The sequence below is a fragment of the Hypomesus nipponensis genome, chromosome 27 (genome assembly GCF_054491055.1).
Source record: "Hypomesus nipponensis isolate SF chromosome 27, ASM5449105v1, whole genome shotgun sequence".
Classification (NCBI taxonomy): Eukaryota; Metazoa; Chordata; class Actinopteri; order Osmeriformes; family Osmeridae; genus Hypomesus; species Hypomesus nipponensis.
The window spans coordinates 11,792,006-11,809,082 of record NC_140387.1 but is presented as its reverse complement, the minus strand read 5'-3'; the positions used below and the strand labels follow the sequence as shown (position 1 = coordinate 11,809,082).

The 17,077-nt window shown below is 39.6% G+C and overlaps 1 protein-coding gene across 1 annotated transcript in view; it reads left to right on the top strand.

Moving 5' to 3' along the window:
- pappaa (pregnancy-associated plasma protein A, pappalysin 1a) overlaps nucleotides 1-17,077 on the top strand; it is a 299,873-nt gene that overhangs the window by 241,186 nt on the left and 41,610 nt on the right. Inside the window, exon 20 of the mRNA XM_084693873.1 lies at nucleotides 15,545-15,616. Coding sequence (XP_084549999.1) covers nucleotides 15,545-15,616 — 72 coding nt within the window. The remainder of the gene's footprint in view (nucleotides 1-15,544; nucleotides 15,617-17,077) is intronic.

Here is a 17,077-nt window from a genome sequence, read left to right as displayed (position 1 = left end):
AGATAATCGCCCGAGCGTCGCCCGAGTGGTCTTTCGGCTTTCTCCCATGAATGTAACTTTCCTATATTATTTAGACATTTAAACGTCCATATATGTTCATAAAATTTGATTTGTTTGATATGCATAAAATAATACTACTTACACTTTGCTGGCGATAGCAAAAGAAAATGCTGGCAAATAGACCGGAAACTGGGTGTGCAAACCCCGTTCGGGATCGGACACAGTGACGTTACAGATCCAATCTAACTTTTTACCTAGTCAAACCTTGCTTGTGTATTTTGAGTGGTCCGGTCTTGACGTGGTCTCGCCCTGCTTTGGTCTTGGTTTTGACTCGGTCTTGATACACTCTGGTCTTGGTCATGATTTGGTCTCGGTTTAGGTGTTTTATTTATTTATTTATGTTTTTATTTCCCAAAAACATGTACGGGAACAACAAATCCAGACAGTTTACAAAACATAACGAGACAAATACATACTGACATGTAAGGGAGCAACAATACAAGACAATTGACAAAAACACAACAAGGGATGGGGGAGGGGTGCAAGGATGACACATTAAGCAAAATACATTGGTTACTCTGGAAATGGAGCAGAAGAGCCACTCACAATTAATTCACATAAAGCGTGTTAAAGAGTTATAAATTGCACCGAAGGGTGAGCCAAAATTAACTGTAAGGATCGTTAGAGCCTATGAGTGCCCCAACAGTGATGCCGCTCGCTCCATGCTCAACAAGTCCCTATAATCCACCAACCAAGATTGTTTGGAGAAGCAAGCTGGTTTGCGCTCCTTCCTTTATGAAGATGAGTCTTGTGGCCAAACAGCCCAATGTCCAGCACTGAACAGCAGACCTTCCAATCACAATATCTGGCTTAAGGCCCAGTAAATAGGTTGGGACCAACTGGAAGTTTCACATGTAAGGCCTCAGACACAAAAGCTATCACCTCTGACCAGTGTTATTTTGCAGCTGGGCATTCCCACAGCATATGTAAAAGTGTACCTCGGTTGCCATAGTCATGCCAGCATCAATCTTTTTGTCTTTTGTCCATCTGGGACTGTGTGACAGGGGTGATGTATGCCTTGTTCAGAATTTTGAACTGGATAGTCCTTAATCTGACACATTTGTACACAGACAAAACCGAATTCCAAACAGAGTTTCATTGTGAGACAGACAGAGATGTGTTTAAGTCTTGCTCCCAGACCAGCTGGACAGGGTAGTAGGCGTTAGGGGCATTCTTAGATAATAGTGCATACATTTTCGAGACCACACTTGACGATACGCTTGCTTTTTTGAGGCCCTGACCTATTTCCGCACATGAAGCAGGCGTAACTCCCTCTTTACATTTATGACTGATAACAGATGCTAATTGGGCATAAATTAGAAAGAATGATTGTAAAAGACCATATTGATTTTTAAATTGTTGAAATGAAAGAGTTTGGTCTCTTGTTATTTAACTGTTATTCATTAAGGGTGGTGGTTTTGGGCAGTACCACATTGATGATAGGGAAAGGTTTTCCTTTACGGGCATGATAGATTGCTCCAACCATTGCCAACTACTCATCGGAAAGTCACTCTTGTACGCCCACGATAAGGGGTACTTTGCATTAAAAGACAGATAATACTGATATATATTCGGGACTCCCAAGCCTCCCATTGATCTTGGGATAATTAATTTGTTGTAAGCAATTCTAGACTTTTTATTATTCCAAAGGAACTGAATAAAGAGAGATTTGATAACTTTAAACCATTTCTGTGGGAATTTAAGAGGGATAGAGGAGATAATATAGGAGAGCCTTGGGAGCACATTAATTTTCAAGGTTTCAGCTCTACCCCATAGAGAGAGTGGTATGGCCATCCATCTATTGATATCCTCTTTAATGGACTGGAAAATACCAGGGCAGTTAAGGCTGAAGATGTTTGAAATAGGAGAGACAATATTAATTTCTAAATATTTCATTCCATTTGTTTTCCACACAAAGGGAGTATCCATCAAATCTTGCTTAAGTGTATTTGAGTGGGATTGCCTCACTTTTGTTCCAATTTATCTTATACCCTGAAAGGCTACCAAATGAGTTAATTAAATTAAGAACTGCAGGTATAGATATAGCTGGCTTGCACAGGGTAAGAAGGATATCGCCAGCATACATATTTAATTTGAAATCATGTCCATGAATCTTTGATCCATGTATGTCGCCATTAGAGCGAATTGCACATGCTAATAGTTCTAAGGCCATAATGAAAAGTAGGGGACTGACCGGACAACCCTGCCTCACACCTCGGTGTAATGGAAAAGGTTTTTAAATTAATCCGTTAATTCTGACAGAGGAGAACGGAGCACTGTACATAGCCTTTACCCAGCTGATAATACTTGGGTTCGAAACCAAATTCTTTAAGCGTATACGATAAATATGCCCATTCTATTTGGTCAAAGGCTTTCTCAGCATCTAAAAATGCTGCAATCACTGGCGCATTACGAGAACTTGCTTTTAACATAATCTGAAAGACCCTCCTCATGAGTCAATATTTTTAGATGGGAAGTTCCATTTCAAAAAGGTCCAAGACGGCTTGGTTGACAAAATTAAGGCTGTGTGTAGCCTACTGATTGTCAGGCTGAGTTTAGTTACCACTGGAGTACTTCCAGCCTAAACTATCACATGCAAGCAAAGCACACAGCTAGCAGCAGCGTTAGCGGTAGCAGCAGCAGCATTCGTTCCGGTAATATATGGCAGACAACACTTGCAAAAGAAGCGAGCAACTGACTGGGTTCAACAAGATATAAACTGTGTTGTTCAATATTAAGGTAAATCTGTGGTTGCTTAAGTATATGTAGTACGTTTGACTGAGATTTGAATATTATGGAGCTCGTAATATATAATATCGTAATAGGCTATGAGACAACATGTCTTAAATGTATTTTATATTCCAGAATAATTCTAATTTTGTGGATGTTTATTATACAGCAGTATAGTTTGTGATTGAATAAAACTCCCTCACAATTTAAGTTGTGTTCCATCTGAACTTGTTATATTGACATTATCATCCAGTTTGGCCTATCTGAAGTTAAGTGCACCCTAACCCTTTTAATTTATTTCCACACAAAAATAATTTATTGGGGTAAAGTTTTAACAGTTGAAATAGATTGAATAATTTTGCGATTAATCATATGAAATAATGCGATTAATCGTGATTAAATGTTTTAATTGCTTGACAGCCCTAAAAAAATTATTTAACAAATATTATGGGATTCTAGTTTTTTGTCACATGTGAAAGGTTGGATATGGAAGCTAAACATGAATCATTCACCTGACTTGTTTTGAATGGGCTGCCGGGGTGTGTCTCCGCTATGAGGAGCTCCACAGCCTTCTCGCCCAGTCCCGTCTTCCACTTCATCACAGCGTCTGCAGTTAAAAGTCATTAACTTATTGTCGGTACCAATATGAACCTTGAACGCTGTGTATAAGCCATAGTTCATGCACTTTTCTGCCTTCATCTTGCTGCAGGTCCTTTCTAACATACATTTCAGGCCTTTTGAAACTCCAGCAAATATTTATTTGCTAAATGTTCAAATTTGTATGCATTGTTTCTCTTCTTTCAGATTTTTTTCACTTTGTTTAGCATTTTTCTTCTCTTCTGTAGTTTTATGCCTTCGTCCAGCTCCAGCCTATATTTAAAATACCTTTTGGTCGCTTTGAAGCTTCAGCGTATAACTTTCTGAAAATGTTCACAATTTTCAGCTTTTTTAGCATGGTCAGCTATCACCATTCAGGTTTTCAGCATTCTCACTGCTGTTTCGCAGGAACAGCCTTTTCTTGTTCATTCTACTCTTCACTCTTAGTATTTTGAGTTGTAAATGAGCAGAAAAAATATGCTTTTAAATCTATGTAATCTTTATAAATAATAAGTAGGCTATGCATTTTAATATAAAATATACAGAAATATCAGTTTTAAAATGTAATTTAAATACGGACCCCTGCAACTAAAACAAGCAAGCACATCCTACAATTTCCCCAAAAATGGTACCCTCTCTAGTTATTATTCTTTTTGCCCCCCTAAAACTTTTTTAATATTTGGACTACATACACAACCGAGGTGTCAAACGTTTCGTCTTGGTAGCGATTTAGTTGCTTGTATTGGGATTTACTTTCCGTTGCGCGGTGTAAGTAGAAATTAAGTTTTTGTGGCGAAAAGTGAAGTTAACGATGGCTAACTTGCTAGCCACATTCACTGATGCCACTAACGTCACAAAAACTTGCGTGACTATCTCTAGCAGAACATTAGCTTAGCAGCTCGTTAACTTCTGGGAGATAACTGCTTTACTGCAAGGCGGCTGCAGAAACGCCACAAGCAAAGAGGCCTGGGTAGGGTGACCAGACGTCCGGATTTCGGCCGGACAGTCCGGTTTTCCAGCCTTTTGCCCGGACCGCTGTTGCGTGTCCGTCTTTTCGCCCCCTTGTCCTCCTTTTTGACCCTTCCTGCCCACCGTCGCAATTTACCACTCGCGTAAGTTTTCCGATGCCAAAAAGGAAGACCTCCTTCTAACCTACATGGAGTTCAGAACTCCACTTTGCCATAAGAGCAGCAAAGTAATATCATACCTTCTGTAAGTTCTGTCGCATTGACATTGACGTGAGTAGTAGGGGAAAAAGGGCTTTAAGCATGCCTACGATACGCAACTGCACAAGGATAATGCTAGGTCTGCCGGGCACTCTGCTTTACTCTCCCCCCCCCCCGTCAACAACTTTTTGGGATTGTCCTCCTTTTTGGACCCAAGTGTCCTCCTTTTCAGGGTAATTCTTCTGGTCACCCTACTTGTTACTGACAATGATCGCTACCACTGACACTGACACTGTTTATGAATGAGTGATTTTCCCCTAAATAAATGTCAAGCTTATTTACGTTTTTGGGGACATTTTCAGTTAGCCTAGTACTATTTGAATCGCGATTCCATCTGAGATACCTACTGCTGGTAATGTTGTTGTTCAAATAAGCTTCAAACGTTTTTTATTTTATTAATGAATGAATGCAATGAGTAGGCTAAATGCCTGAAAATATCACGAGAAGGGAAAAACTTACAATGACGTTTAAGTCATAGAGATTAGGTCCATTTTCTCACCGGTCTGCCAAATGTATTAGTTTTGATTCAACTATGAGGTTGCTGATCACCATTCCCTCTTGCAGGGGAAATGAGAAGACAACTATTTCATTCTACTCTTCACTCTTAGTATTTTGAGTTGTAAATGAGCAGAAAAAAAATATGCTTTTAAATATATGCAGGGTATCTGCGGGGTCTTACAAAGTATTAAAAGTTGATAAATCCATTTAGGGAAAATTAAGGCCCTTAAAAGGTAATAAAAAGTCTTAATCACGATTTTATAAGGTATTACATTTTGTTCACGCTTTGACCAAAGAGTTTGACTCCCAAAAAAATGCATGACAATTATAAACAACAACGTGCTCAGTCAGCGAGTCACGTATTTTGCAAAATGCACGGTTAGGTGATGTGTCGCCCTCCACATGTCGCAAAACAAACTCCAAAATGGGCAAATGTAAATTTGCGGACTCCTGGTTGGAGAAGGATGAGTTTATACAATGGCTGAAGCCTGTCCCTGAAAACAGGCTTACTATACATATTGTAAAAAGATTAGCGTAGCTTTGATGGCATCAACGCTGTCAAGGCCGCCATTGGCCGCAGAGAGCAGCCGCAGCTGTCCATTGCCAGTTTCTGTGCTCCACCAGCGACACCACCACCCAACAAAACAGCTAAACTTGTCAAAACAGCTACAACAGCGACTTTGCCCCATCGTCTGCCGACATCAACGATGTGTGCGGAGGTTATCTGGTGTCTCAATACTGCGGTGAATCACCTCTCACTGAACTCAAACATTCAAATATTTCTATAAACCTTGCCTTTTATTCTTTAATTTATTATTTTGAGTTTTGTTTCTTCCGAGTTGTTATCTGAGTTCTGTTGTATGGTTGTGCTCTATAGATTTATTTGCAAACTACAACTGTTTAGTAAGTTTAAGGTTTTTTGCATATTAGAACTTGAAGTGGCGATGAGGTCTTAAAATATTTTGAGAAGGTCTTCAAAAAGTCTTAAAAAGGTATTGAAATTAACTTCAGGATTCGTGCATATACCCTGTATATGTCATCTTTATAAATAAGTAGGCTATGCATTTTTATATAAAATATACATAAATATAAGTTGTAAAATGTGACCCTGCGTTCACACTGCAGCGACGCGAATCGCTTGCCATTGCTCGCCTTCCCGCAGTTCACCATGCTGGGGGGCGTTTACAAACAGATTATGTAGAATGTAGTTCTCTAAAATCACTGTTGTAGTTGTCATGGCCAATTGTGCAGACGGTTTACGTACTCGCAATATCGATCAAAGTACAACTTACACTCAAAATACAAAACTGTTTCATAATCATACACGTTGACATGTGTAAAAATGTTTTATTATATTACTCAAAGTCTCTGCTAATCTGTCGATACGACCAGGGAGTTCCAGCCGGGCTACTACTGTACAGTAACTTGCTAGAACAAAGTTACGTACTGTGACGAGAGACTGAAAGTACAGAAAACCCACCAGGAGCACCGACAACGTCGGCAAACTTGTGCCAGGCCTCATTCTTTTTATTAATGTCTTTGTACAAATACAGGGACGTATCATACACAGGGCCCCGTTTCTGCAATGGGCAGGAAGGGGTTGCTCCCCCGGGCCCCGACCACTAGGGGGCCCCGGCACAGGAGATAAAATAAAAAAACAGAACAAAAATGATTTTTTAAAATGCATTTACCCACCCGTAGTGAAGTGCCCGTTCACTTAGCGTCACGTATCGTTGCCGGTATCAAAGCATGCAAGACAACAATGGCTTCGCATGAAGGTGATTGGATACGGTCATTGGACAAATGCTGCAATTATGTCTCGCACTGGACGCTCAGCGTCTGTCATAATTGAATCATATATTGATAAAAATCATAGTAATAATAATATATATATACTTAAAAACTTTTACGGTGTTGGGGGGGGGGGGGGGGGCTCGGGGAGGCTTCTGCCCCGGGCCCCAGATGACCTTAACCTGGCCCTGATTATACAGGACTGGATATGTAGCCACACAGGCGATTAGCTTCTCCATCTTAAGAACTGAAAGCTAGAAATGTTTACCATGGTTGCTACGTTACAAGAAAACACTGCGATTGGCCATCGCTAGCGGAAATCGCTCCTCATTTGCATAAAGATTTGAGAAAATCTAAACTCTGTCACGTTGCTACCCCACGTCGCACCACGCAAGTGATTCGCCTGACTCCATAGAAAATGTATGGAAAACATGTTGTCGCTCGCATTGCGTCGCTGCTGTGTGAACGCACTGTAATTTAAATATGGACCCCTGCAACCAACGCAAGCAAGCACACCCTACAATTTCCCCAGAAATTGTACCCTCTCTAGTTTCCTTTAATTTGCTTCTTGAAGATGTAAAGATCTCAGATACTCTTGTCTGGGCTTTCTTGATCAGGTAGTACTGTACTGTATACCACCCCAATTATGTACTCGTTCAGACTGAGTCATGCAGCATGCTATTGTTCTTTTTACCTCAAACTCCACGCTGTCCTCAGATGCCTCATCTCTCTCTCTCCTCTCTCTCTCTCAGCTCATCCTCGCTCCCCACCCCAAATCCTTTTCCTTTTTTTCCATTGATTTGCTGACCACACTGAAATGAAAAATACCTTAGTTTGCAGCACCACAAATAAACATGGCAACTTGTGTGCTATTATAACATTGTGGTGGCGGTGAAGGTAGTGGGGTGTGTAGTCTTGTTGAGGTCAGGCAGTTCAATGCTGCGGGTGGCAGATTTGCTGGTGTGGGGCATCAGGCAGGTTTAGGTTTTGCACTCCTGCCTATGCAATATACATATAGTCCTTGTCCAGAAAATAATGTTCTCTCAGTATCAAACTATTTGCGCTGTATATTCAGACAGATTCATCCTGCTCTTATTTTATTCAGACATAATTGGTCAGATACACAATAACACATACATGGCCACATTCTCACATGTTTTATGCATCAAATACATTTTTATAGATATATATAGAAATAGAGTAAACTTATTTTTGGTGCACAGCTATATCTCCCAAGGCCATAACCATAGTATGAAATAACTCCTTCATATGGAGATAAAGTTATAACATATCATGTTGTATCATGTCAGAGTTTATGTATTCAGGTATCATCAGACATTTAAACTAACACACTACAAATCAATGTGTGTTTTACCATTTAAAGTTCAAGGAACTGAGAACTTTCTTTATAAAAAAAAGCAATTTTCTAGAAATGTGCACTGAATTAAAATTTGGGCAACCTAGTTAAAGTGTGAGTTATCATAGAGAATAAGTAAGTGATATCAACAAAGGGAAATATGTGGTGATATATTAAAACATCCAAAGGTTAAATAAAGCAAATTGTTAGTCCTAACAGCAAGAGACAATGTAAGACATAACCAGATTATTTCACCAGGAGAATGTTTTTATTAGTGCTGTCAGTTTAACGCGTTATTAACGGCGTTAACGCAAACCCAAATTAACGGCGTAAATTATTTTATCGCGCGATTAACGCTCTTTTTGGCCTAGCAAACTTTGTAGTTTTTTTCACATGCTGTTGCAACAACTACCAACGTTAGAAAAACTACAACACCACACCGGATCTAGCTAGACCGGAAACAAAACAACAGGCACGCCAAACACTCGTTTGGCTTGCGAGCTGGCTAAAGAGTAGTAGCAGAGCCCGTTTTACGGATATTAGACATTCTAATAACGTTACGTTTTGAGTGGATGACGAGCGCGAGATGCCGAAATGGATGCCAATAAGATTCTGAATGGAAAGTTTGCTTTTAAAAAGTTGCCAAATGGTTCTATTGACAAGACCAGTGATCTGTGTGTTTTGTCGTTGTAAACTGAGCTATCATCGCAGCACGTCCAGTCTGAAATACCACTTGATGGCCAAGCACACAGCTGATGCGAATTCTCTGCCCCCTCGTCAAAGCCAGGCGATTGCAATGTTGTTTTCAATAAAAAAAATATTTGCACAAAGCAATCCGAACCACTTTTCTATGTTGATAAGAGCATTACAATTTGAAAAAAGATTGGGACAAAAAGAAATCAGGGACATTTAGAATAGATAAAAATGTGCGATTAATTGTGATTAATCGCGAGTTAACTATGACATTAATGCGATTAATCGCGATTAAATATTTTAATCGTTTGACAGCACTAGTTTTTATATAACCTAACAGTACAGAGATTGGGTGCAATCTCAATGTTAGCTACAGTAGATTTGTTGATATAAAGTGCAGGTAGGGGGTAGACTTCAAAGACTCAACAAAGCATCACATGTATATCTCCTCCCATTTTATGTAATGTTTTATGTAAGTTGATGTCTTTGCCTTTGACAAATGCACTCAATATAGCCTAATAGTAGCATATTGATGTTGTTTGGAAATGTACCAAAACAAGCTATTAACTCAAAGATTACATGAAGAGATGTAACATTGACTCCATCACCAGCAGGGAAGAGACTGACTTTGCTTAGTGTTACTTCTAAGTACTGTGAACTGTACTTGTTTCTAATGAAAAGAACAGGACATCAATTTCATAACTGAAGATCAAAACATAAAGAATCATCACTGGACACATTTTAGGGAGCTGTGCAATAGTGGAATGTGATGGATGTGTGTGTGTTTTAACTTATAATCTTTTAAAATGTGTATCTTATTAGGGCACCTATTGTTTTTGTTAGTTTTATTATTGGTGGGCAAGCAGTGAAGCTGCAAAGCCACTTAAGTGTTTCCTTCTTCCCCAGAATTGGAGGAGAGAACCCTATTGTTATTGTTGGCTTTTTTCTTGTGCAATGGGAGTGAAAGGCAGCTCCTTGACCAGTAGCGTAAAAAGTTGTGAAATTTGGCATGTTGAAACTGCAGAACATTAGTAACTACCTTACCTAACAGTAGACATAAGGTAGCGCTACAGGCCACGCCCCAATTTGACAATTTTCAAAGTGATGCCATTTGTCCCAAAATTCTTTTATTTTTATTTTTATATATGTGTAATTGCTCATGAGGAACAAAAAAATCTCCGGACTGAGCCTCATAAAAGTTATCATAGGGATTTTGGATTTTCAACACCGTTCATCCGGTACAGCCAATTAAAATCAGCAAAAAAGCAACCAAACAGGAAGTTAGTTGGGTCATATCTCAGCAAATCTTTGAGCTATCAACACCAACTTGGTATGTCACGAGGAAGACACTACAACATGTTTCCATGTGCAAAGGCAACTTCATATCTCAAAAAATGATTGTGAAGCAAATTGAATTTGTCGCTAACGCTAAAATAATTTACGCATCTGTCGGTCAAAAGTTGATACTCAATCACAAGTTCATATGAAGACTCTTGAGAAAGTTTAGTACACAAATCTGAGAAAAAGTTGAATATAAGATGAAAAGTCGATTTTTAGTCAATATTTCAAATATGCATGCTTGGCTAATTGCTAGGGATATTTCCAATGAAATGTATTCCCTTGCTCCTCAGCGCACGCTCCAAATTCTCACACACTCAGCCTTTTCCTTGACATTCGCATAAGCCTGGCGAGACGCACACACAACATTTCAGGACCGATTTTGAATGCAATGGTAAAAAGTTCTCAAAATCCTTAAACATTGATAGTATAGGCCATGAGTAACTACCAAACCACAAATGGCCCACCATCCCCCATAGGTGGCGCTACAGGCCACGACCTGCACACAAAGATACAAGACTTTCGGGAATAGGTGGGCTGACCAAGCCCCAATCCTTCACTCCGTATCTTGAAGCAAAGGCCCTTGTGGATCTTAATTGTATTGGATTTCAGATTTGATATCCCATTGGTAAGTCTGCAGCATGGCTTTTCTATACAGTGACAATTTGTGAAGAATATAAATTTTCAATGGCTCGCAATGTTTGGAGGCATCCGCCATTGCTGCTTGCAGCTATATTTATTTTTGGTAGCCAAGCAGCGAACAAGAGCTGTTCGATAAAATTGCCAGGGCGGGCTTTATATGATGATGGACAGATGATCAACAGTAACGCAATCAACCACGTCACAAAAGAGCGCCTGGGTTGAATTTGTTTTCAACAAACAACATACTACGTTGCTCTGATTGGTTGTATGTCTATCCAATTGAGTGAAGAGGCATTTTTTTCCGGGTTCGGTTGAAACGCCCCATACTCACAGCCCAACGGAGCGGGATCAGACTCATATTCTGACTAGAATTATGAGTATGACAACATCAGGATAGAATAACGACAGTTCAGGGTGTAAAATGGACATACAGTGAACCTCAAAGTCCATTGACACCTCTTTCCTATGTAAATCTCACAATAAAAAAATGTAGCTGTAAAATAGTCAGTTTTGAAAAATCCCCCGCTGTGATATCACAATGGGGCTCCACTTTTTTTGGCTCTGGTCTGTACCTTTGTCACACCCCAACATTTGCTGCGCGCTGCTTTGTGTACTTCCACAGAATTACAAAGAAGAACGTTTTTCTAGCATATTGAAAATGGACTACGGTGGTAAATGCAGTGTTCCAGGCTATACAGGGAATGCTGACACATTTCAGAGTCTTCCTAAGGAACCAAACATTCGACGGGCTGTGATGTTTGTCTATGAGAAGATCCCTGTGCAGTTCGACCCTCAATTACACATTTGCTCGAGCCATTTCACCAAGGACAGTTTTGAATGAAAACCTTGGACAATTTAAGGAAGGATTTGGTAAGCCGCTGTTGCTGAAAAGAGTGCAACTGTTCCAAATGTATGCTCATCACAAACGCAAGCTTTAAGTATGATTTTGTCGCTAACAGTTAGCCTATTAGCAATACTAATGTCTCCTGTATCTAGCATAGGTAGAATGCTAAATACGTCTCTAAACACATCAACATACCTTACTTAGCAAATGACTCTAGCTAGACTAGCTGTAGTCGGCATTAGAAGGGAAGCTTCCAAAAAAATGGCCAGAAAACAATTAACAGTCTAGCCTATTGCTAACGCCTGTCTAGATTGCTAAATACAGGATACGTTACCATTGCTAATATCTGTTACCGACAAAATCATACTACAGCTTGCAATTGTGATGACTATAAGGTCGGAATACACCTCTTTTCAGCCACAGCTTCATGGAAAATCCTGCTTTACATTGTCCCAGGTTTTCAAAACCGTCCTTGGTGAAATGGTTCGCGCAAATGTGTCGAGGATCAAATTACACAGGGATCTACTACGCTACGGTATAAACAAACATCAGCCATGCTCGTCTAGTCGATGTTAGTTAGACTCTAGCTCATCTGCTTTTTATTAACGCTGATTTGCAAGGAATGCAACAACAGCTCGATAGCGAAAACACCTAGACAGTAGGCATGTAAACTAGTTTAGCTTGCTAACATAAGAGCATAGGTAGAATGTATGATAATTTAGCTTAGTTTATTGGCAATTGGGGTAATGTTATTTCATGTTTCTGACTGTGTTTCATTCAAATAAATAACCTGTGTTGTCATGTAAATCTACAATTCAAGATGCATGTTTGTCCAGATCTCTTTTTCAGCAAGATAGCTAGAGCTACCTGAAGCGAAGTTGAATCACGATAGTTTGTTTGCTTCGACAACAGAAGTGGAAACAACTAACGTAATCATTTCAAATGATATCTAGTCAATCTGTTGAAAACAGTGTTGGGTTGAAAAAATAGATATATTTGTACGTTTTTATTTCAAGTCTCTACCTTCGTTGTTTCAGTGAATGCTGATGGCTGTGTTGAGTCTTTGCTCCGCAGTTTCACTAGTGGTAAACCAACCATTCAGCGCGGAGCTCATCTATATATTCATGAGCATACCATAAAAGGAGAAAACCTAGCGTTTTTTCCCAGGAAAATTTCACTGGATGTATCAGGGAGCATAGAACAGCACCCGGGCCATTTTCAGCCCAACCCATGTTACATACCCTATTCGGAGACCTTAAGGAACAGTGTGAATTGTCTTTCGTAGCACTCACAGTAGTCCGGTCACTTTTCAACCCCAGCGTACTCCGTTGCTTAGCGACGTCAGCTGATCTGAAGCCTAAAGAATGTTCAACGTCTATGAAGTTCAACGTCTTTGGCAAACTATTTCTCTGTTGATCAACACTACGAATGGTAACAAATAAATTGTATAAAGACACACTGTGTTGAGTAATTTTGTTGGCAAGTAGCCGTGTAATAAGCGGGATATCCCTTACTTAGCAGATGGTACTATTTGAATTGCGATTCCATCTGAGAAAGCTCCTGCAGGTAATGCTTCAAAGGGGGTTCTTTATTAATGAATGAATGGAATATGAGTAGGCTAAATGCCTGAAAATATCACGAGAAGGGAAACACTTTAAATGACGTTTAAGTCACAGAGATCAGGTCAATTTTTACACCGGTCTGCCAAATGTATTGGTTTTAATTCAACTATGAAGCTGCTGATCACCATTTCCCTTGCAGGGGAAATGAGAAGACAACTATTTAATTCTACTCTCCACTTTTAGTATTTTGAGTGGTAAATGCGTCCAGGGCGGTACATAATCGCAGCATTTATCCAATGACCATATAGTTTCGAAACACTGAAAAAAACTGTTCAAATTAACCCCATTAAAGTCCATGGAAGCTGAGCTTCAACAGGGAAATGACTGTGGCGCTACGGGAATGAATGAGAAGGAAATCAGTCAGTCAAGCTGCTAATATATGTAGATAATTCTGAACAAACTCGTCTTCGATATGAATGTGTTCTAACGCATTTAAATGTTAACACAATAGTAAATATTTGACCATTAATTTTTTTTTATGTTAGAGGAAGCTGAGCTTCCCTTGCAGTCTTACAGAAATCGCCACTGTTTTAAATCTATGTAATCTTTATAAATAATAAGTAGGCTATGCATTTTTTATATAAAATATACAGAATATACTTTTCTTATTATCATCATTATTAATCATGGTAAAAAGTTTTGAAATTTGCCACACTCATTAAGACACAGTCCCCTCTTTATTTTCACCTAGTTTCATGTCTCCCATTTGAGCGCTCTAGCGCCACCAACGGGTCAAAGTTGGACTTGTGTTCACACACTTAACTTTTGAATCGTATGACTAATTTTCTAAAATGAGGTACCATAGGATTCCCTGGGTCAAGACGAGTTCAACACATCCTATGACGTCAATTTCCGGTTATATAGATTTTCTGCCATTTTGGAATTTAGGAAAAAAGTTTTTTCGCATCTCCTCCTTCAATTTTTGTCAAATTGTCCCCAGAACTGGCACACATCATCATCACAGCAACCCTCACTAAACATTTTGAAAGGATTTTTGATTTTCAAAACCATGTGTCCGGTACAGCCAATCAAAATCGGCAGCAGACACCAAACAGGATGTTGGGTCATATCTCTCCTTGGGAAATCAACACCAAACTTGATATCAATTTGGTGTCATGTGATCACTGGGCGTGGCCTCGGGATGCAAAAATGTGTTTTGGCCAAAACCTGTTGATTCCTTTGTCTTTATTAAGTGATTCCTTTGTCTCATGATATCTTGGGACATCCCGTACGTGGTACATGATAACTTGTGATAACAGCCAAATTAATGCAGCCCTCATTTTGAATTACTGAAAAACCTCTCCTACAAATGTTTTCCAATCTTCACCAAATTTGGCAGAGATCATCTTCAGACCAAGCCTCACAAAAGCCATTATATGTTTATTGGATTTTCAAAACCGTTTGCCCGGTACAGCCATTCAAAATATGCCGTTAAGCCAGAAAACAGGAAGTTGGGTCGTATCTTATCAAATCTTTGATGGATTCACACCAAATTTGATGCGTGTATTCGTAACACCCTTCTGAGGATGTCTAACTAGTTTTCTCAGTCATATGACTGCTTGGCCACCTTATTGCTGCTTGCAGCTATATTTATTAATCTTTTTATCCCATTGGAGTCTATGGCAGCCCCTAGAACTATATGGTAAAAAGTTGTTAAATTTGGCACACTGTCAGGACAGTCCCTTCTTTCTTTTCACCAAGTTTCATGTCTCCCATTTGAGCACTCTAGCGCCACCAACTGGTCAAAGTTGGACATGGGACATGTGTTTACACATGTAACTTTTGAACCGTTAGACCAATTTTCGAAAATGATGAATTGTTGGATTCCCTGGATCGAGACGAGTTCAACACACCCCATGACGTCAATTTCCGGTTATATAGTCAAATCTTTTCCATAATTGGCACACATCAGTATCACAGCAACCCTCACAAAACATTTTCAAAACTGTTTGTCCAGTACAGCCAATCAAAATCGGCAGCAAAGACACCAAACAGGAAGTTGGGTCATAGCTCAGCAATTCCTTGAGAAATGCACCTGATGAGGATTGCCTCCAATTTTGTTGTACAGTGTAAATGACAAAGATATTCTATTCTATATGTCAGTATTTTAATTGTGTTCAAGTGTTCCTTTTCTCTCCCCTTGCAGACCATCGTATGTACCATGGGACTGAAGTGGTATCCACACCCAGCAGAACTTCACTGCATTAAAGGATGTGAGGTAAGGGCAGAGATAGATGAAGTGAAGTATGGAAATAATATTAATCAAAGAAAGTGGTTTAAGGCAGGGTTTTTCCTGGGTCAAAATGGGTCTTCGGTGCCCAATATTTTTTTACATATATTTATATATTTATTCCTTCTTTTTTTCTAATCAATGTATTTATTCCCAGGTGTTTGACATTTCTGCCCCCCCCCCCCCCACACACACACACACACACACCTGGAAGCGCAGCCTTTTTCCTTTTAGCGCCCATGTTATCAAAGTGGAACGGCCACAGGCCGCAAAGTTCCCGCAATTAGCTCCCGCTCTGCAGCTCTCGTTTCGGCAGCTAATTTTGGCTGCAAGATGATAAAATACACCATACTATTTGACATATTTGGATAAACAAACATGTTTTTAAGACTTGACAACGTTAGTTGTAGGCTGTAGCCTTTCACTTAAAGGCCAATTTATACTACTCCGACTCTGTTACGGACAGACAGACGGACAGAGTTAGACGGATTTGTTGAATTTATAGTACTCCGTAGGCTGTAGGTGCTCAAAGCAATTCACTGCCAGAAGAGTAGGTGGCGCTGCACTGCGATGCTGGCTAGGTTATCGAAAAGTCGGAGCAAATTTATAAATCAGCCGTTTCATCAATAAAATAAGCACTTTTTCAGCAACTACACTGCCCATTTCTAGTCATATTTTAATTCAGATGATGATTTACATGTACTGTTTAGCTGAATTATGAATTTCAATATTATTTCCATACCTTAGTTCAAAGTTTACCTCTGGGTGAAGGCAGGCATGGTTTTCTCCAATGCAGCCGGTTGCAGCCAGTTCTGCAAACGTACCCCACATGCATTTTCAGCCCTCAGTCCTTCTCAGCCCAAGTTGGTATTGCTCTCGAACTTGGTTAGAGTACTCAGCCAAGCTAGATGCATGTTCTTGCTTCCCCTGTCAACAATTTGGAGCCAGAAATGATAAAGATATCACCTTCACTAGACAAGGTTTTACCAATTGGAAAACGGCAATGTTTTTTACATAAAGCTCAAAAAGCTATTTTGCGCTCAAATTAAGGGAAACTTTAATTGTAGAAGTACCTATCAAGCATCACATCAAACCCAGAATACATCCGAGGTTTGGGCTAATCCCCGAATGTTTACAACGCTTGGCTCCGCGCCTGATTAACACTCGGATAAACAGTCTCAAAAATTGTATCATTATAAAAAATAATACGATCCCTTTCCATAATCATGATACCCCCAGAAATGCTCACTGCACCCCCAGTCAAAGTAGGCTGCATCCGGCCCTGGATGGAAGGCAGTTTCAAGAAAGATGGGAAAGCGAATACATGTTTGTGCTTCAAGGAGAAAAACCGGTAGCCCTAGAATTAGCAGCAATAACTATTAAAACATTTTTCAGGAAAATTCAGGAGGACAAACCCGTTTAAGCGTTTTTCCTGAAATATGTTTTAAT